At 37.9% G+C, this 22,344-nt stretch overlaps 2 protein-coding genes and 2 pseudogenes across 2 annotated transcripts; all 4 read left to right on the top strand.

Moving 5' to 3' along the window:
• The first annotated feature begins 6,319 nt into the window (after positions 1-6,319).
• Positions 6,320-8,489, top strand: LOC125895475 (granzyme G-like). Its single transcript, XM_049587340.1, has 5 exons — positions 6,320-6,447; positions 6,574-6,733; positions 6,976-7,108; positions 7,257-7,484; positions 7,593-8,489. The coding sequence occupies exons 1-5, from the start codon at positions 6,390-6,392 to the stop codon at positions 7,746-7,748; spliced, it is 735 nt and encodes a 244-aa protein (XP_049443297.1). The 5' UTR covers positions 6,320-6,389; the 3' UTR covers positions 7,749-8,489.
• A 1,018-nt stretch (positions 8,490-9,507) lies between these two features.
• On the top strand, positions 9,508-11,487 carry LOC125896251 (granzyme G-like). Its single transcript, XM_049588664.1, has 5 exons — positions 9,508-9,647; positions 9,883-10,015; positions 10,261-10,393; positions 10,566-10,793; positions 10,896-11,487. The coding sequence occupies exons 1-5, from the start codon at positions 9,590-9,592 to the stop codon at positions 11,082-11,084; spliced, it is 741 nt and encodes a 246-aa protein (XP_049444621.1). The 5' UTR covers positions 9,508-9,589; the 3' UTR covers positions 11,085-11,487.
• A 1,528-nt stretch (positions 11,488-13,015) lies between these two features.
• Positions 13,016-14,719, top strand: LOC125895471 (granzyme G-like; annotated as a pseudogene).
• Positions 14,720-16,513: 1,794 nt separating this feature from the next.
• LOC125895472 (granzyme G-like) lies at positions 16,514-18,762 on the top strand (annotated as a pseudogene).
• Positions 18,763-22,344: the final 3,582 nt, after the last annotated feature.

Here is a 22,344-nt window from a genome sequence, read left to right as displayed (position 1 = left end):
AGATCACATAAGTTGAATCACAAAATCTAATCCCCTAAAGCTCTGGACAGTGGGACTGAGCCAAAGTTTGCATCTGAAGTCTTTACAGAGAAATGTGAGCACACGGTGGGAAAGTGAACTTTCTCAAATTTCCTTCCGTTATCTAATGTGTCAAGCACATGTACACACATGATTTTTTTTATTTTTCAAAGGATGTAAACATAAACGTTTTTTCATTTCTTATTACGCAGCAGATTTAACAAGCTTCAAATAAAGGATGTATGTATTCTTACTGACGCCTCAGCAAAAAAGACAGTTGCAGTTATGTATGCATAATGCATGCATATATGTTCAATCACTTCATACTGAGAAAGGCCTTTCATTACTGACTGCACCACAGTCTTAGAAACCGCATGCCTACATGCTTTATTTGTATTTTTGTTTCCTGTTCAGCGGAGAGCAAATGACTGTCAGCATTAAGATAACAATAGAGATAGCAGGGTAACGTGGTCTATGTCACAATCCTGATAGTGGGTACTGTGGAAAATTGCACTGGCTTTCAAAGCAATCTTGAAATCTAACCTCAGTTCCTTTTTTTAGTTCTCTGAATTTTGTCTCTTGCATTAAGGTTTTAAAACAACTGTGACCTGCAGTTACTTACAGGACAGACTGTTAGTGCAGTTTCAATTATTTGATCTGACATTTCCGAATTTAAGTCACAGTTATTCAACAGAACAATCATGTTAATTCACATAGTAAGGAGTCAAAACAAAGAAAATAATTTTGTTTTAGCACAGCACAGTATCAAAACAACAGCTCGAAAGAGAGCACATACCTCTGCACAGTCCTCTAAATATGCTATAGCAGAAAACATTTTGTGCTAAATCACAACACAGACAGGGACAGAAATAGGAAAAGAAACTATGGAATGCATGGGCCAGAATTTGCCTTTCAACTAGGGGCGGCACTTCTTACGAAACTGGTGGAAGTATTTCGAAAAGTCCTGTCTTGCAACATCAGGAAATCTTTCACAAATCATATAAGTTTCTTGATTCTGTAACTAAAACTCATAAATGATTGTATGTAATTAAACTTTGCTTTTTAAGAGATCCTGCTTTCAAATGACACTCAGCTCTGTTGTCAACAACTTGGGTTATGGTGCAATAATGAAAGTGATAAAAGTAGAAGATAAGGTCGTGTATCGTCACAGTTCTGTCTGCATCACATTTAGCAACTGAAAAACAAAAATGTCAACAAATTAAATCTGCTCTTGTGAAAGTAGATAGAAGCGATGGGTCATTTGGGACAAAGTCCTATGTGTTCGCAGCTAAAAAAAAAAGTGTAGTTTTAGTGGTACTAAGTAAGCTGAAAATTGATTTAATTCTGGGTTAATTAATTCATCCACGATTATCATTGTTCTACATTTAAGGTCGGCTAATGGGTGGAATAGTTTAAAATTTGTATACCTGCATTTGACTCCAGAGGCTGCGATGTGGGGAAAACCCCCACACTCAAAATGTAAAATGGTACGAGAAGGAAAACCATAACAATATGTAAGCCCAAGCCTACAGTACAGTACAGTACAGTATAGTGCAGTACGGTATAGTGCAGCCTTGTGGGCCTAATTGCCTGTTGCCACACAGCAATATGATTGGCCATTTGCCAAGTACTGTCATTTGCTGGTAGTTTTCAGCTAATATTTATTATAAAGAAGACAGTAACTGCAGTTACCATGAACGATGTAGATTATCTTATTTGGCACACATGAAAGTCTGCCTTTTGAAGAAAAACTTGAGATTAAATATCTCGGTGTGTGTGGGATACTGTTAATGTTCACCCTCAAAACACTAGTTGGCGACGGTGTTTCTGCAAAGTGTTGTAAAGTTTAGCTGATTAAAAACACACATTAAACATGGCTTAATAGCAACAATTTCAAACACAAGTACACAAATCATCTTCACTATAACTCGCAGCATTCACAGACAAACACTTGTCTTTATTTGGACACATTTTCCACACAAATACAACATGCTAATGTTTTCAGCACAAGCCTATGGTATTTTACATTGTATAAATTAGCCTAGCAGCTAGCAAATGTTTCCTCTTCTCATATGAAACCAGGGACGCCAGCAACATTTAATAAAGGTAATGTTACAATTCGTCTCAATTACAACTCAGAAAGTTCCCCGACAAAACCACTATCTTATACTAAACACATTTTCCAAACAAATATAACATGCTAACGTTATTAGCACAAGCCTATGGCATTTTACTACTTTTTTAATTCTGCCTTACAAACCAAACTCTTGATAAAAACATCAGTATGATTGCAGAGCGGTTCTCCAGGAAAAAAATGGCTGCCAGGTTGTTAGAGAAGAAATAGTTTTGCTTCCATATATTTTATTACTCGAAGAGAATGGTACCTGGTCTAGAACACACCTTTAGGATCACAAGTATCTTTCTGGGAGGATTATTAAACAGAAAAGCAGTGGGACAACGTGGAATAATTGGGTTCCTTCAGCAGAGCAAACAAAGCTACCCAAATTAACAGCGCAAATAGAATTAAGAAGTAAAGATGTATGACAGGAAGTTGAGGAAAAAAAAGGTGTGTCCTCAGTCGTATTATCAGCTGTCTTTAACTGTGTATAATAATTGCATTACAGTATGTGAAATTGTAAAATGTGTACAGTAGCAACACCAACATGTCCCAGCATACTGGACTGAGTAGTTTGTAGTTGCTGCTAAGTTTGCTGTTTTCTGTTCCATAACGCAAATGTCATCTTTTTGTTACTGTCTTTGGTTTGTCTGCTCAGAACATGATGTTTTATGCTAGTAATTGTCATTTGTGCGTTAATTCATAGTTTGCACCATTAGTGAGTTGGCTGTCCCATGTTATGACCCCAGCTGTATTTTCCTACCGAGTTTTGAGTCTGTAGTTCAATTGCTACTTGACAATAAAAGTTGACAGTGTCCAGAACTACCATGTGTCCTCTGTGAAGCGAAAGTTGTCACAGTTCTTCTCTGGATTTGCATCTGTCCATAGTAGTCATTGTCCCACCATTTTCTTTGCTACGTCGCCAAAAACACCACTGGAGTAGATCATAACCATCTTGTGAGGTCAGCAAACGCCGAGCTGATAATTGTTCTCGGTTGGGTTTAGCTAAAAAGTGCGCGCACGTGTGTGTAGCCCATTTGGATAGGCCGTCTTACTCTTGTCTACAACTGTCTTATTTCTCCTGACAGAGGTGAAGTCTTGGAATCCAGTCCCATCATTGCTTGCGGACAGGAAGTGCTTATGTTTGGCAGGTCGCGTCTCCAGAACACTGTATCACCACACACTCAGCAAGTCTTAATCCTGCAGTGAAAAAAGGGGTATAAGCAACTCCTGCTCATTGGAAATTGTCACGCACGCACACACACATATGAATACAACTGAACTTTGCAAACACAGTTTCTTAGCAAGTTGTTAATGTTGTTTGAATTGAGATGTCATATTGCTTCATTTAGTTAGAGAAATAAAATATTCTGATATGTTCAGTTTGCAGTTAAGGTCGACTGGTGGTCCACAAACATGATGTAACCACTTGAATAAAAACCTTAGGGGACAATATTTATTAAAAACTGTTATGTGAGCGTGAGGTTATGCACAGACATGAGTCAGCTACTATCAGGATAACTGCTGAACAGTGTCACATCAGCATGGCTCATAAACCTCTGTTGCCATATGTGATTTCGTTTGAAGTTTGATCTATCATCACAGTTCTAGGAATGTCTGTTTCTGTCTGTTGGCTTTTACTGTTGTCATTTTCCTTTTCTCTTAATAAACATATAATTTGCGCTGCGAGTGATGGTTTTTTATGGATAGTATTATATTCCCTCTTTCCTTGTTGCTGTGTCCGATGGCTAAACCAGCCAGTCCTCTCAGGCCCCGTGGTCCCCATAAAAGTGACGGGGCTAACCGTAAAGGCCCCTGTTCTACCAAGCAAGTTCCTCTCTGCGTCTCCTCCTGTAATTCCCATTACTGCCCTGGACTCCAGGAGCTCACATCCCAAAAACCTGTTCACTCCTCTCATCCTCCCCCGCCTCCTCTTTTTCCACCTTCTTCAACACATAAAAACTCTATTGTGTATCTTTCAAAACATTTACAACACAGTTTGTGACTAAGATATGACACGGGCATAGTTGCGTCTAGACTGAGGAAGTGATGTAACAGACATATCTGTACTCAGTGGTCAGCAGGCTGCATACTTTTCGACTTGACTACACTGAAGGGGAATGGGTAATAGTCACCACTATTTTAAGTGTATCTTCATATCTTTTTTTTTTCACAGAGCTTCCTTCATGTTTGATCCAGTCATTGTTCTGAGCTAATACCCAGCTTTTCTTTTCACCTCTTGTTGGTTACAAAAATACAGCAGTCAGTAACTCACAAGTGTATTTTCCTTTATTTTTGCCAAACTGAAATAAATATGTCTGCACAACCCACAAGCTATGAACACACATAGTGAATTGTGCTTGATTTATGTTGCACATTCACTTTTCTAACAAAGAAATGATCATAGTGGGTCCTTGCTTAAAAAACAAAAAACAAACAAACAAAAAAGACGAACTGAAATATTCTTTTACTGTAATGCTGGTTTATAAAACCTGCTGTCTGATCGCCTTTTCCCTCCAACAGAATCCTAATGACTTCTTCGTTCCTCTGGTAGCCTAGGGCTCACATTTCACTTTAAGTTACAGGAACCACACTTTCAAACAAATCCTATTTTTATACATTGTCTTATGACGTGACAACATCAGAATAATTTTACCTTTGGGGCTGTTTGACAGACACAGAGTCTCCTCTGAGAGAGCCACAGCTTTGAACATGAAATGCCAATGGAGATATTCAAGGGTGTAAACGTTACCACTAAATGACTTAGTGGATAAATAATGACCAATTATATCACACTTCACTACACACTGGTCTGAATTATACTCAAGCTTGCACACAATTATAAGTTAACCTGAGGTCAAGGATGCAAGGTCGTAGCCATGGACTCAACATTAGAGGGGGACCAAAAAATTTCTCATTTTGAAAACACATTTCTTATGGTATTGTTTATAAAAAGCAAGTACAGCTTTAAATGATATTATAGGACTTTCCTCAGATTTCATGTGAGTTATCTGACACATATAAAGTAATTAAGTCGAATATGCCTGTGAGCACTTTTGTTGGTTGCTGTGTTAATGTGTGGCTAATTAAATGCAGGTAACTGAGCTGTAATAGCTAACAACATGAGTGAATGTTGATCGATCAACACTCAGAAACTGGCCTGTTTTCATTAAAAATGCTGGTTTCCACTCCATGCAATTACTAACACTTTTTAGCAAAGTATTATTTATGTCCACAATTACAGTTCCAGTGCAAAATGATGTGCTGATGTCGAGCAATGGCTTCTGCGGGGGACGGCAACACCTCTTGGACCAACCACATGCAGAGACACACAGTTTCTATTCTTGGAGAAGATAAAGTGTATGCTCGATGGTTCTACAGGTAAATTTTACAGGACATGGCAACTATTTCTGACATATATGAAAATACTCTTCCACTATTTCTTCTTCTTAAAGGCTAATTACAACGTAGATTGGCAATAGACCACTATAACTGATGTACACATCTATTTGTTTGTGTTAATGTGCATGTGTATTTATGTTTACATTCTGATTTATTGTGCTGTTTGTATTATGTATGCTTATGTATGCTTATGTATATTTAAAATGTACATGTCCACCTGTGTGCGTGTATGTATATTTTTATCTTTGTTCTGTATGGCTTGGGGGTAGGGTAAAAATTGAAGACATGCTTGTATCTTGGTATTCCACACTGAATGTATTACTGTTGTTATGTTGTTGAAAACAAGGGGAAAACAAATTAACTGCAGTACATCACCCTTATACTAGCGCCAGTACAAATAATGGTAATTTGTGACATGTATTTATGATCATAATTACATTTGTTGATGATTATTTGCAGTGTCTGTCCTAGGATTACAAATTTTTACCTCTTTAAATTTTTGATCAGTATATTGGGGGCTGCATTTTGAGCATATTTGAATATTGGGGGGATGTGTCACCCCCAACATATATTATAAATACTGCCACATATTGTGCATGCAAACCACACGTACACAATACCTATTAAATTGTCTCAACCATTTCAACTTCTATAAAATAAATCGAACTTTTGTCGTGCTCTGGAGGTGACAGAGACGTCCTCCTCATGAATGTGGTTCAAAGCCACGTCGTTTGCATATGCAAATTACACAAACACTTCCTTCTTTGCGTAATACAGCAAAGCATTTAAAGACTGACATGTCAGAGATGTGAGCCACTGCCTTTCAGTAGCTCAGCTGGACTGTGATCTCGCCATGTTCTTCCACGGTGAACTGGTACTTGTGATACTCGCCCTGACTCTTGATGGTCAAGGTAAGCTAAGATTCTACAGCTGTGTACATACTTTTTCATCCAAGTTGTTGTAGATGCACTTTAGACCACAGCACGTGAGTCTTTGATCAGTTATGCAACTCTAATTGTTATATATTTTCCTCCCAGTTCATACAGGGAAAATAATTGGAGGTCACGAGGCGGTGCCACACAGCAGGCCCTACATGGTGCTTTTGGAGAGGCACATCCAGGATGGTAAAAAAAAATACTGCGGTGGCTTCCTTCTGAATGAGGATTTTGTGATGACTGCAGCCCACTGCCAAGGCAGGTCAGTGTAATGCATTTTATTTTAACCTACAGACAGAGATGGTGCAAGGAATTCTGGGGCCCCAGAAGATTTTTCCTAACAACAACCTAGTCTCATGTGTTAAGACTTGACTTTAAAATACTCAAATTAATTACATCTATGTTATTGAATATGTTTCATGATGGCGCTTAAAAATTGTGACATTGTGTGAATACAAGGAAAAAATAATTAGATGATTTTTGCACTGAATTTTGTCATTTCAGGTCCTACAAAGTCCGACTGGGAGTTCATGATTCCAATGACAACAATGGAGTACAGACTATACCTGTGGAACAAACATTTCCACGCAAAGACTACAATGAAACCAATTATAAAAATGACATTATGCTACTAAAGGTAAGAAAATTCTTGAAGTTATTTCAACTATTTTAGCAATTTCCAATTTAATAATCAGGAAATGTACTGGACAATGGGCAATGTGAGCACTGGAACTGATACTCCAGCTTAATATGTGTATTTTTTAAATCTCTCTCTGTCTCTCAAGTTGAGCTCCAAGGCAAAGTTCAGTGACAAAGTGAGACCCATTGCTCTCGCAGGCCCGGGTGATGGCTTACAGCCAAAATCATGTATAGTCTCCGGCTGGGGAAAAACAGACGAGAACATAACTTCTATGTCTTTGAAACTCATGGAAGTCAATGTTACACTAATTAACAATCCACATTGCGCTCTGAACAACGTGTACTGCTCTGAGGGAAGGATTGGACCGAACCTTGTATGTATTTTTCTAATATAAAATCGAGCAACAAATGTCGATTATTACAAACTGTAATAATTAACTGTCTATTGACGCAATCACTGCATACTATACATGTACTTGCAGGGAGACTCTGGTGGTCCGCTGGTCTGTGAAGATGGAAAGGCATACGGGGTGGTGTCCAACATCTTCAAACCAGCCTCAGGTGGCCCGCAAATCAATGTTTACGCTAAGATTCCTGACTACAGAAGCTGGGTCGATTTGACTATGACATATGTGTGAAAACGCTCTGGTACACGTAACAGTTGATTGATCAAATCACAACATTTGAATTTACTAAGGACCTGATAATTCAGATGCTATCATCATGACTTATTCCACAGCAATAAGACTGTCAGAGCAAAGTCTGGACTTGCTTGCTTTACACAGGTTTCATGAAAATGTGCTTCGCTTTGATGTTTCCAAATGACACAAATTACATTTTTGTTTGACAAGTTGAGTCAAAAGACTGAAAATATATAAATATCATTTATTCATTACAGTGACATGTTTTGGCTTTAATGGTAGAGCTGTTTTTTTGTCTGCTCCCGGGGGCTAGGAACTCAACAACTACATGTTTTGTCAATAAACTTTTGATTATACTCAGCAAATTTAAACCACACACATGCAGGTATTTTTCAGGGCTAGACTGTAACACGGCAATCATGGCATGCAATTTAAGTTTGGCTTAAAATAAGAAATTTAAATGTAGACTTAATGCTGCCTAATACCTGTACTGCAATACTGTATATCATTCTGCTGTTAAATAAAACTTTATATACATTAAATGCATCGCTGCTCTTTGCATCTTTTTGACTCAAACAAATGAGAACACACGATCACCTACGTTTGTTTTATACCACCTTTTTAAATAATAAACCGCTCTTTCAATACCTCTGTGCACATTGAGCATACATTAAAAGAAAGAAAAAAAAGACAACACTGCCTCCCTGTGTACTAACTGTACTGATGCAGCAGGAAGAGTTCCACCTAATAAAGAAACTGTCTTAACACAGTCAAGTCTCTGCCTGTTGTTTAACACACCCTGTGATTGCATTTGATTTAGCTATAAAAAACAAGTCATCCTGTCCTGTGCTAAAACAAAAGTACGTATGGAATAAGCGCCTGTCGGCCATTTAGTATCCCAGGATAGCAGAGGTCTATAAGCCATGCTGATACTAGGACAGTTTGGGGAAATTAAATGGATAATAACATATTAATGACTGCATTATTGAATACACATGCACATTACTGATGTTAACTGATGCTGATAAAGTGAAAACCCATTTTGAAAACACCCAATTTACATCAGCATCCAAATAAGGAGGCCACTGTCTTTGAGTGTATTGAGGCACTTTTAATAGAACAGGCTGGTTAATAATCTGCAATATAAGCATTTGTTATTTCATTCAGTTGAGCAGCAGTATTGCTGAGCTTTTCCCTTTATTATGACAGAAACAATGGCTGGCCAGACAGATGTTAGTCCATATCTCACAAGAGAACGACATTGTTCTCACATTTAACACCACAATGGCACACTGGTATTTTCTATTTTGTGCGCGTGTACTTCTGTGTATGTTCTTGTGGGTATTTTTATTTTATTCTTTTTACTTTTAAAAAGCCTCCTGTGGGTTTGCAGTTGCCTATTCGCATTTCTCTACAAAAACTTAACACACACACACACACACATCTGTTTCTTGTGCATAAATGTACAATTCTAATGCCAATGTGATGTCAAAAGCGCCACCGTCCAAATGTCTTATGAATATCATTATTATTTTTTTTAAATTCAAAAGTATAATGCTACATATTGTGTATGTTCACCACATTCACCACACTCTATGTACTTAAATAAAGGTTGTATAAAGAACTTAGACTGAAACCATAAAAATCAAACTTTTCTCGTGCTCTGGAGGTGACAGAGACGTCCTCCTCATAAATGTGCTTCAAAGCCACATTATTTGCATATGCAGCCTACAAAAACACTTCCTTCTCTCTGTAGTACAAGGAAGCATCTACAGACTGAATTCATAAGTGATGTGAGCCACTGCTTTTCAGCAGCTCAGCTGGACTGTGATCTCGCCATGTTCTTCCACTGCCAACTCGTAATACTGATACTTGTCCTGACTCTTGATGGTCAAGGTAAGTTAAAAAGCATTTTAAAGCTGTGTCCTTTTTTTATCCTGGATGTTAGAGATGCGCTTTAGACTACAGCACATTAGGAAATGCATTGCACACTGTGGGACATGGGGCACAATGCACGAGGATGGATCTGTTTATGTCAGTCAAATTCAAGGTCATCAATAACATCAATGGTCAGTTTTGTTTGGTGAGTTTATATATAAATATATTTATTATTGATATCAGTTCCATACAGAAGAGGCGGTGCCACACAGCAGGCCCTACATGGTGCTTTTGGAGGAGCACATGCGGAATGGTCAAAAAAGATACTGCGGTGGCTTCCTTCTGAATGAGGATTTTGTGATGACTGCAGCCCACTGCCAAGGCAGGTCAGTGTAACACATTTTATGTTTACTCAGTGGAAATGCTGGGGCCCAACCTAGTGTCATGTATTAAGACATAAATAATATTAAATGATATCTATTCCACAAGTATATTTAATGATGGCTTCAATAATCATGACATTCAAATATCTATATATTCCTATTTTAAGAACACAATTCCCTCAGATAAATTAAACAGAAACTTTAATTTTAAGATTTTTCTTATTTTGCATTGAATGTTTTAATTTCAGGTCCTACAAAGTCCTACTGGGACTTCACGATTTCCAAGACAAGAATGGAGTACAGATTATATCTGTGGAACAAACATTTCCACATATATTCTACGATGAAACTAATCTTAAAAATGACATAATGCTTCTTAAGGTAAGACAATTCTTGCAGTTAACAGCAAAAATTAGCTTTCATTTATTTTTGTCATTTCCAATTTATGTTTCACATTATATTACTGGATGCATTAAACAAGAGGAGCATTAAGATACTTAACATATGAATGTTCATATATCTTAAATATGATTTTATCTCTCTGTCTCTCAAGTTGAGCTCCAAGGCAAAGTTCAGTGACAAAGTGAGACCCATTGCTCTCGCAGGCCCGGGTGATGGCTTACAGCCAAAATCATGTATAGTCTCCGGCTGGGGAAAAACAGACGAGAACAAACGTTACATGTCTTTCAAACTCATGGAAGACAATGTTACACTAATTAACAATCCGCTGTGTGCTAAGGAAAACATGTACTGCTCTGAGGGAAGGATTGGACCACACCATGTACGTATTTTTCTAACATAACACGGACTAACAAATGTTTGTCAGCTGTAATAATTAACTGTCTATTGAAGCAATCACTGCATACTATACATGTACTTCCAGGGAGACGCTGGTATACCACTGGTCTGTGAAGATGGAAAGGCATACGGGGTGGCGTCCGGCATCTTCAAACCAGCCTCAGGTGACCTGCAAATCCATCGTTACACTAAGATTCCTGACTACAGAAGCTGGATCGATTCAATCATTGAAAATGTATTAAGAAACAGTGATTTCATTTGCTGGGCAACTTAAGTCAAAAGACTGAATGTGTATAAATGTAATTTGGTAATTCAAGAAAATGGCATTTTGACTTCAGACCTTTGAATATTCCACAAAACTTACAAATTTAATTCAAGCACACGCAATTTTTTTGTTTGTTTGTTTTGGTAAGGCTGAACTTTTGCATGACAATAATGGCACACAAATTAAGTACAGCTTAAAATCAAAACTCTAAGTGTAAACTGAACGCTGTAGATGTAATACATTAACAATAGATACTGTATGTAATCCTGCTTTTATATACAACATTATATATATTGAATATATTACTGCTTTGTGCATCTACTTTATGGCTTGATCCAATGAGAGCACAGGAGCCTCTAAGTTTGCTTTGTACCATCTTTTCAAATAAAAAATGTTGCTCTGTCACCATGTTCTCAGTGCCTCTGTACACTTCTCTGTGTGAGTGTTAGTTAGCTCCACAAAAAGACAACAGTGCCTCCTTGTGACCAAAGTGTACTGATGCAGCAAGAGGAGTTTCACTTACTGAAGTCAGAGCTGAGACTCTTATTTATACGCTCTAATCATAGTTAAGTCTCTTCCTGTTGGTTAACAGATCCGGTTCCTGCAACAGTAGCAATATCTGACAGAGAGCTCAATGCTTATGATGAACCCTAACAGCATCTGCCCAACACTTTCCAATTTTACAAGTGCTGTTAAATAAAACTTTATATACATTAAATGCATCGCTGCTCTTTGCATCTTTTTGACTCAAACAAATGAGAACACACGATCACCTACGTTTGTTTTATACCACCTTTTTAAATAATAAACCGCTCTTTCAATACCTCTGTGCACATTGAGCATACATTAAAAGAAAGAAAAAAAAGACAACACTGCCTCCCTGTGTACTAACTGTACTGATGCAGCAGGAAGAGTTCCACCTAATAAAGAAACTGTCTTAACACAGTCAAGTCTCTGCCTGTTGTTTAACACACCCTGTGATTGCATTTGATTTAGCTATAAAAAACAAGTCATCCTGTCCTGTGCTAAAACAAAAGTACGTATGGAATAAGCGCCTGTCGGCCATTTAGTATCCCAGGATAGCAGAGGTCTATAAGCCATGCTGATACTAGGACAGTTTGGGGAAATTAAATGGATAATAACATATTAATGACTGCATTATTGAATACACTTGCACATTATTGATGTTAACTGATGCTGATAAAGTGAAAACCCATTTCGAAAACACCCAATTTACATCAGCATCCAAATAAGGAGGCCACTGTCTTTGAGTGTATTGAGGCACTTTTAATAGAACAGGCTGGTTAATAATCTGCAATATAAGCATTTGTTATTTCATTCAGTTGAGCAGCAGTATTGCTGAGCTTTTCCCTTTATTATGACAGAAACAATGGCTGGCCAGACAGATGTTAGTCCATATCTCACAAGAGAACGACATTGTTCTCACATTTAACACCACAATGGCACACTGGTATTTTCTATTTTGTGCGCGTGTACTTCTGTGTATGTTCTTGTGGGTATTTTTATTTTATTCTTTTTACTTTTAAAAAGCCTCCTGTGGGTTTGCAGTTGCCTATTCGCATTTCTCTACAAAAACTTAACACACACACACACACACACACACACACACGTTTCTTGTGCATAAATGTACAATTCTAATGCCAATGTGATGTCAAAAGCGCCACCGTCCAAATGTCTTATGAATATCATTATTATTTTTTTTAAATTCAAAAGTATAATGCTACATATTGTGTATGTTCACCACATTCACCACACTCTATGTACTTAAATAAAGGTTGTATAAAGAACTTAGACTGAAACCATAAAAATCAAACTTTTCTCGTGCTCTGGAGGTGACAGAGACGTCCTCCTCATAAATGTGCTTCAAAGCCACATTATTTGCATATGCAGCCTACAAAAACACTTCCTTCTCTCTGTAGTACAAGGAAGCATCTACAGACTGAATTCATAAGTGATGTGAGCCACTGCTTTTCAGCAGCTCAGCTGGACTGTGATCTCGCCATGTTCTTCCACTGCCAACTCGTAATACTGATACTTGTCCTGACTCTTGATGGTCAAGGTAAGTTAAAAAGCATTTTAAAGCTGTGTCCTTTTTTTATCCTGGATGTTAGAGATGCGCTTTAGACTACAGCACATTAGGAAATGCATTGCACACTGTGGGACATGGGGCACAATGCACGAGGATGGATCTGTTTATGTCAGTCAAATTCAAGGTCATCAATAACATCAATGGTCAGTTTTGTTTGGTGAGTTTATATATAAATATATTTATTATTGATATCAGTTCATACAGAAGAGGCGGTGCCACACAGCAGGCCCTACATGGTGCTTTTGGAGGAGCACATGCGGAATGGTCAAAAAAGATACTGCGGTGGCTTCCTTCTGAATGAGGATTTTGTGATGACTGCAGCCCACTGCCAAGGCAGGTCAGTGTAACACATTTTATGTTTACTCAGTGGAAATGTTGGGGCCCAACCTAGTGTCATGTATTAAGACATAAATAATATTAAATGATATCTATTCCACAAGTATATTTAATGATGGCTTCAATAATCATGACATTCAAATATCTATATATTCCTATTTTAAGAACACAATTCCCTCAGATAAATTAAACAGAAACTTTAATTTTAAGATTTTTCTTATTTTGCATTGAATGTTTTAATTTCAGGTCCTACAAAGTCCTACTGGGACTTCACGATTTCAAGACAAGAATGGAGTACAGATTATATCTGTGGAACAAACATTTCCACATATATTCTACGATGAAACTAATCTTAAAAATGACATAATGCTTCTTAAGGTAAGACAATTCTTGCAGTTAACAGCAAAAATTAGCTTTCATTTATTTTTGTCATTTCCAATTTATGTTTCACATTATATTACTGGATGCATTAAACAAGAGGAGCATTAAGATACTTAACATATGAATGTTCATATATCTTAAATATGATTTTATCTCTCTGTCTCTCAAGTTGAGCTCCAAGGCAAAGTTCAGTGACAAAGTGAGACCCATTGCTCTCGCAGGCCCGGGTGATGGCTTACAGCCAAAATCATGTATAGTCTCCGGCTGGGGAAAAACAGACGAGAACAAACGTTACATGTCTTTCAAACTCATGGAAGACAATGTTACACTAATTAACAATCCGCTGTGTGCTAAGGAAAACATGTACTGCTCTGAGGGAAGGATTGGACCACACCATGTACGTATTTTTCTAACATAACACGGACTAACAAATGTTTGTCAGCTGTAATAATTAACTGTCTATTGAAGCAATCACTGCATACTATACATGTACTTCCAGGGAGACGCTGGTATACCACTGGTCTGTGAAGATGGAAAGGCATACGGGGTGACGTCCGGCATCTTCAAACCAGCCTCAGGTGACCTGCAAATCCATCGTTACACTAAGATTCCTGACTACAGAAGCTGGATCGATTCAATCATTGAAAATGTATTAAGAAACAGTGATTTCATTTGCTGGGCAACTTAAGTCAAAAGACTGAATGTGTATAAATGTAATTTGGTAATTCAAGAAAATGGCATTTTGACTTCAGACCTTTGAATATTCCACAAAACTTACAAATTTAATTCAAGCACACATAATTTTTTGTTTGTTTGTTTTGGTAAGGCTGAACTTTTGCATGACAATAATGGCACACAAATTAAGTACAGCTTAAAATCAAAACTCTAAGTGTAAACTGAACTGTAGATGTAATACATTAACAATAGATACTGTATGTAATCCTGCTTTTATATACAACATTATATATATTGAATATATTACTGCTTTGTGCATCTACTTTATGGCTTGATCCAATGAGAGCACAGGAGCCTCTAAGTTTGCTTTGTACCATCTTTTCAAATAAAAAATGTTGCTCTGTCACCATGTTCTCGGTGCCTCTGTACACTTCTCTGTGTGAGTGTTAGTTAGCTCCACAAAAAGACAACAGTGCCTCCTTGTGACCAAAGTGTACTGATGCAGCAAGAGGAGTTTCACTTACTGAAGTCAGAGCTGAGACTCTTATTTATACGCTCTAATCATAGTTAAGTCTCTTCCTGTTGGTTAACAGATCCGGTTCCTGCAACAGTAGCAATATCTGACAGAGAGCTCAATGCTTATGATGAACCCTAACAGCATCTGCCCAACACTTTCCAATTTTACAAGTGCTGTTAAATAAAACTTTATATACATTAAATGCATCGCTGCTCTTTGCATCTTTTTGACTCAAACAAATGAGAACACACGATCACCTACGTTTGTTTTATACCACCTTTTTAAATAATAAACCGCTCTTTCAATACCTCTGTGCACATTGAGCATACATTAAAAGAAAGAAAAAAAAGACAACACTGCCTCCCTGTGTACTAACTGTACTGATGCAGCAGGAAGAGTTCCACCTAATAAAGAAACTGTCTTAACACAGTCAAGTCTCTGCCTGTTGTTTAACACACCCTGTGATTGCATTTGATTTAGCTATAAAAAACAAGTCATCCTGTCCTGTGCTAAAACAAAAGTACGTATGGAATAAGCGCCTGTCGGCCATTTAGTATCCCAGGATAGCAGAGGTCTATAAGCCATGCTGATACTAGGACAGTTTGGGGAAATTAAATGGATAATAACATATTAATGACTGCATTATTGAATACACTTGCACATTATTGATGTTAACTGATGCTGATAAAGTGAAAACCCATTTAAAACACCCAATTTACATCAGCATCCAAATAAGGAGGCCACTGTCTTTGAGTGTATTGAGGCACTTTTAATAGAACAGGCTGGTTAATAATCTGCAATATAAGCATTTGTTATTTCATTCAGTTGAGCAGCAGTATTGCTGAGCTTTTCCTTTATTATGACAGAAACAATGGCTGGCCAGACAGATGTTAGTCCATATCTCACAAGAGAACAACATTGTTCTCACATTTAACACCACAATGGCACACTGGTATTTTCTATTTTGTGCGCGTGTACTTCTGTGTATGTTCTTGTGGGTATTTTTATTTTATTCTTTTTACTTTTAAAAAGCCTCCTGTGGGTTTGCAGTTGCCTATTCGCATTTCTCTACAAAAACTTAACACACACACACACACACACACACACACGTTTCTTGTGCATAAATGTACAATTCTAATGCCAATGTGATGTCAAAAGCGCCACCGTCCAAATGTCTTATGAATATCATTATTATTTTTTTTAAATTCAAAAGTATAATGCTACATATTGTGTATGTTCACCACATTCACCACACTCTATGTACTTAAATAAAGGTTGTATAAAGAACTTAGACTGAAACCATAAAAATCAAACTTTTCTCGTGCTCTGGAGGTGACAGAGACGTCCTCCTCATAAATGTGCTTCAAAGCCACATTATTTGCATATGCAGCCTACAAAACACTTCCTTCTCTCTGTAGTACAAGGAAGCATCTACAGACTGAATTCATAAGTGATGTGAGCCACTGCTTTTCAGCAGCTCAGCTGGACTGTGATCTCGCCATGTTCTTCCACTGCCAACTCGTAATACTGATACTTGTCCTGACTCTTGATGGTCAAGGTAAGTTAAAAAGCATTTTAAAGCTGTGTCCTTTTTTTATCCTGGATGTTAGAGATGCGCTTTAGACTACAGCACATTAGGAAATGCATTGCACACTGTGGGACATGGGGCACAATGCACGAGGATGGATCTGTTTATGTCAGTCAAATTCAAGGTCATCAATAACATCAATGGTCAGTTTTGTTTGGTGAATTTATATATAAATATATTTATTATTGATATCAGTTCATACAGAAGAGGCGGTGCCACACAGCAGGCCCTACATGGTGCTTTTGGAGGAGCACATGCGGAATGGTCAAAAAAAAAATACTGCGGTGGCTTCCTTCTGAATGAGGATTTTGTGATGACTGCAGCCCACTGCCAAGGCAGGTCAGTGTAACACATTTTATGTTTACTCAGTGGAAATGTTGGGGCCCAACCTAGTGTCATGTATTAAGACATAAATAATATTAAATGATATCTATTCCACAAGTATATTTAATGATGGCTTCAATAATCATGACATTCAAATATCTATATATTCCTATTTTAAGAACACAATTCCCTCAGATAAATTAAACAGAAACTTTAATTTTAAGATTTTTCTTATTTTGCATTGAATGTTTTAATTTCAGGTCCTACAAAGTCCTACTGGGACTTCACGATTTCAAGACAAGAATGGAGTACAGATTATATCTGTGGAACAAACATTTCCACATATATTCTCTGATGAAACTAATCTTAAAAATGACATAATGCTTCTTAAGGTAAGACAATTCTTGCAGTTAACAGCAAAAATTAGCTTTCATTTATTTTTGTCATTTCCAATTTATGTTTCACATTATATTACTGGATGCATTAAACAAGAGGAGCATTAAGATACTTAACATATGAATGTTCATATATCTTAAATATGATTTTATCTCTCTGTCTCTCAAGTTGAGCTCCAAGGCAAAGTTCAGTGACAAAGTGAGACCCATTGCTCTCGCAGGCCCGGGTGATGGCTTACAGCCAAAATCATGTATAGTCTCCGGCTGGGGAAAAACAGACGAGAACAAACGTTACATGTCTTTCAAACTCATGGAAGACAATGTTACACTAATTAACAATCCACTGTGTGCTAAGGAAAACATGTACTGCTCTGAGGGAAGGATTGGACCACACCATGTACGTATTTTTCTAACATAACACGGACTAACAAATGTTTGTCAACTATAATAATTAACTGTCTATTGAAGCAATCACTGCATACTATACATGTACTTCCAGGGAGACGCTGGTATACCACTGGTCTGTGAAGATGGAAAGGCATACGGGGTGACGTCCAACATCTTCAAACCAGCCTCAGGTGACCTGCAAATCCATCATTACACTAAGATTCCTGACTACAGAAGCTGGATCGATTCAATCATTGAAAATGTATTAAAAAACAGTGATTTCATTTGCTGGGCAACTTAAGTCAAAAGACTGAATGTGTATAAATGTAATTTGGTAATTCAAGAAAATGGCATTTTGACTTCAGACCTTTGAATATTCCACAAAACTTACAAATTTAATTCAAGCACATAATTTTTGTTTGTTTGTTTTGGTAAGGCTGAACATTTGCATGACAATAATGGCACACAAATTAAGTACAGCTTAAAATCAAAACTCTAAGTGTAAACTGAACGCTGTAGATGTAATACATTAACAATAGATACTGTGTGTAATCCTGCTTTTATATACAACATTATATACATTGAATATATTACTGCTTTGTGCATCTACTTTATGGCTTGATCCAATGAGAGCACAGGAGCCTCTAAGTTTGTTTTGTACCATCTTTTCAAATAAAAAATGTTGCTCTGTCACCATGTTCTCGGTGCCTCTGTACACTTCTCTGTGTGAGTGTTAGTTAGCTCCACAAAAAGACAACAGTGCCTCCTTGTGACCAAAGTGTACTGATGCAGTAAGAGGAGTTTCACTTACTGAAGTCAGAGCTGAGACTCTTATTTATACGCTGTAATCATAGTTAAGTCTTTTCCTGTTGGTTAACAGATCCGGTTCCTGCAACAGTAGCAATATCTGACAGAGAGGTCAATGCTTATGATGAACCCTAACAGCATCTGCCCAACACTTCCCAATTTTACAAGCGCATTTTATTTCCAATTTTAAGATTGTTTAAGGAATAAAATACGTGATGACATTGTATCAGGCCATCTTGCTTTATTGCCACTCCAAATTTAGCTAAATCATGCTTAAACAAATGATTAATTGTCATAATACTTGTGCTGAGTCAATTGTAAGGAAACGCTAAGCCTCTTGTTGATGACTAGTACAGAATTCAACACACTGAGTGGTGTAGATCAGACCAGACAGGTGGCTGTTGCCAGGATAACAGAGTTTTTAACAGAGTCTCATAAGGAGGACAGATTGGGGAAATAAAATACATGACTCAGACTATAGGAGTTTTGATCTACTTAACATATCTGTAGGCTGTCACCTGCTTTTGGAAGAAAGTCACCTTGCCCTCATATTATAGTTGTGGACCATCAGTTACAACAGACACCATCTCTCAGCTGTTATATATGTTTCACTACTGTTATTTAGCTAGTGAGTCAGTGATTTCCTATTAGCTCACACATGGAGGAAACCTTTTGATTTTGGTTGCTGTATGATTGTGCATGCAGCGCATTAGGTGGTTTCCATTTTTAAAAGAAGCATATTAGTCACTGCATTATCAAATATACATGCATACTGTCTATGAAGGGGAGACCGGGGATGGTTGTAACACTTTAATTATTTCCGGCTAGAATTCACCTGATTCACTCTGCACATGCTTAGTTTAGTCCTGTTCGCTCATGTGAGCAATGAGCACCCTAAGGCAGAAACAGCCATGGTTATCAGGGAAAAAAATCATTTTGAGGTAAAAGAGTATTTATTTTTTTAATTTCATTTATTTTTGTAATAGCATTGACTGCATTGTAGTTATATTCATCATGCTTTAATCATGTTTCTTTTCTGTATGTAGACATGGTTCATGGAAGTTGTAAGTGTTAATGTTTAAGCTATTAGCAGGGTTGGGCAGGTTTAAAAATGTTCAAACTGGTTTGATAGTAAGCCGAACACTGGACCGGACAGGTATACAGAATTTTACCAGGTGTTGCTGCTCCAAAGTGGAACATCATGACACCGTGTCCCAACGACAAATGATCGTCAAACTATTGCCTCGCATCACGTAACATCAGAGCTCTGTTTCATGTGCTGTAATATCTAATGGAAATTACATACAATATAGTCTACAGTGAGAAGCGTAGCTTATTAATAGCAATGGTTTACCTCACCAAAAACTCTAGGCTCCCTGGTGATCTTTCTCCAGACAGCCTCCATCTTATTCAGGTTTTTGTAATGAAATAAGGAGGTATTGTGTACATAATTCCTCATCTTAACTTTGTGAATCAGCCTTTCCTTGTCCAATACGTAGTTTTCAAAGCAAGCAACAGTTATAAATATGAACACAGTGTCCGACAAAACTTTGGGACACAACGGCAGCGCTGCATCGCTTGCAGTTAGTTAGGACGCTGCTCTCGTCGGCTTCAAATCCAAAATGTTGCCATGTTGGTGCAGTTTTAGTTGTCTTGCCATGTCCCCTCTCGTCACCCCAAAACACATGAACTTTGTTGTAAGCAAACACTGCTTGTGTGACTCCGCCTCTCCCATCTCCTGAAATGTGATCTCCTTCTTGTTGCTGACCTTGGTTCCCAGCTGGTCAGACGCCAGTGGCTCCATTACTCCATTTATATGTTTATCATGTTGGCATATTGCTGGTTATTATGCAATATATGTTGGATTTAGCGCTGTGAGGCCTGGAGCACAGGTTGTCGCTTTTTAATTTGCCATAAGTGTTACGATGACAAATGGGTTCAGCCAGTTTTCATCAAATTAAACACAGTACCAGACTGACAAAACCAGAAAATGACCTTTAACTGTGGCTACAAGAGTCTGGGTTAGTTGTAATATGAAAAAGTGTACCAGCTTACACTAACCAAAATTTGAATATACTTGGCTCACACAAAAGTGCAGTACAGACAAGCACAAACACACACACAAGTGCAGGACAAGCGCAAACACAAATAAACAAACATAAGACACAAACACACACCAATTATATTAAAAGTCATGTAAGTGTTAAAAAAATACACAACTCACCTTGACAATGAGGTGATTTCTAACATTTCACTATTTGTGTTTGAGACTAAAACATGCGTTTGCTCTTTGTGTTACAGAGATAACAGCTACACCATTTAATAGCACACACGTGTAACAAGGTTGTATGACATTGTCTGAATGCCCTGGCTTAGCTCCAAGATACAGACAGAAATTTAAAAAATGTTACAACTATCCCCATTCTCCACTAAATATATTTACACAACTGCCGATAAAGGGAAACCCATTTGGAAAGTTTTGCAACTTAAAAATATCTCATTTACATGACCATCCAGAAAAGGAAGCAAACACTGAGAGCTCCACACCCACTCATAATGAAACAGTCTGGTTGATTATCAGCAATATAAGAATATAATAATTTGTAGTGCCACTTCAGTTGGGAAACAGTGCTGCTGCTCTTGTCCTTTACTGCGACAGAGACGAGGGCTAGTCAATCAGCTGTGTATCCGTATCTCAACCTGCTTCATGTCCCAAATGCACTTCTGTCACTGTGAAAATCATTGTTTTTTTCTATGTGTGTCTTCAGACGAAAGGTCACAGTCTGTGTTCACCCAGAGCTTTGACCCAGAAGTCGAAAGCATTAAATGTGTAACAGAAGAAGAACATGTAGCTGATTGCTAGCTGATTGTAACTAACTTGTTTGATGATCTGTGACAACACAGGTCAACCGGAAAAAGTTTGAAAGGGTCCATATCGCTACATATAGTAGCGGAGTCAGACATACTTGGATCAATATATACATTCCCCTTATGTGCTTGTAAACCTGAACAAGGACATTAGTCCTATTAAATGGCCCAGTCGAGCTGTAACCACAGCTCGACCTAACTGTGCATGTAAACGTACTCGGTGACTGTTTTGCATAAAATGCTGGTGAAATAGGAAGATGTTGCAGTTACTGACAACATTTGGCCAAACTTTTGACACCTCTCATTAAGAATTCCAATAACTTCCCCTTGCTGGTCAGCACAGGAGCTACATGGTTGAAATAAGCTGTGCCATGCCCAAGACCATAGGCGTCATTTAGGTATGGCGAGGTATGGCAGCTGCCATACCTTGGAATCGGGAGAAAAAAAAGAGAGAGAGGTTCTGTAGTTATTACTGGAGGCGCACTGGCTGGTTGTTTTCATTGTATTGTGCTTAAATAGATCAATAGCATACTCATTAGTGAATACGAGTGTTAGTGAATACGAGTGTTATTGAATCAAATTGTTCGCCACTTCGCTCCTCCGCGAGTTATGAGTTATGTGACTTACTGTATATTTCCAAATAGTCGCCGGTGGCAAATAGCCGCCGGGCACCTAATAGCCGCCAGGGGTTTGACCCCATTTTGCATATTAAACGCCGGTCCGATTAAACGCCCAGGCGATTATTTCCTCATTCATTGCCTCCCGACTGTTTGTGCTTTTACTCATGGGTCGGTGGTGAAGTGGTGCACATGACTTGTGCTACGGACGGACGGACGGACGGACGGACGGACAGACAGCCACGTATCTAAAACAGGTAATAC

This window comes from Epinephelus fuscoguttatus, linkage group LG10 (genome assembly GCF_011397635.1).
Source record: "Epinephelus fuscoguttatus linkage group LG10, E.fuscoguttatus.final_Chr_v1".
Lineage (NCBI taxonomy): Eukaryota > Metazoa > Chordata > Actinopteri > Perciformes > Serranidae > Epinephelus > Epinephelus fuscoguttatus.
The sequence above is the reverse complement of the archived record's forward strand: the minus strand, read 5'-3'. Positions and strand labels throughout refer to the sequence as shown.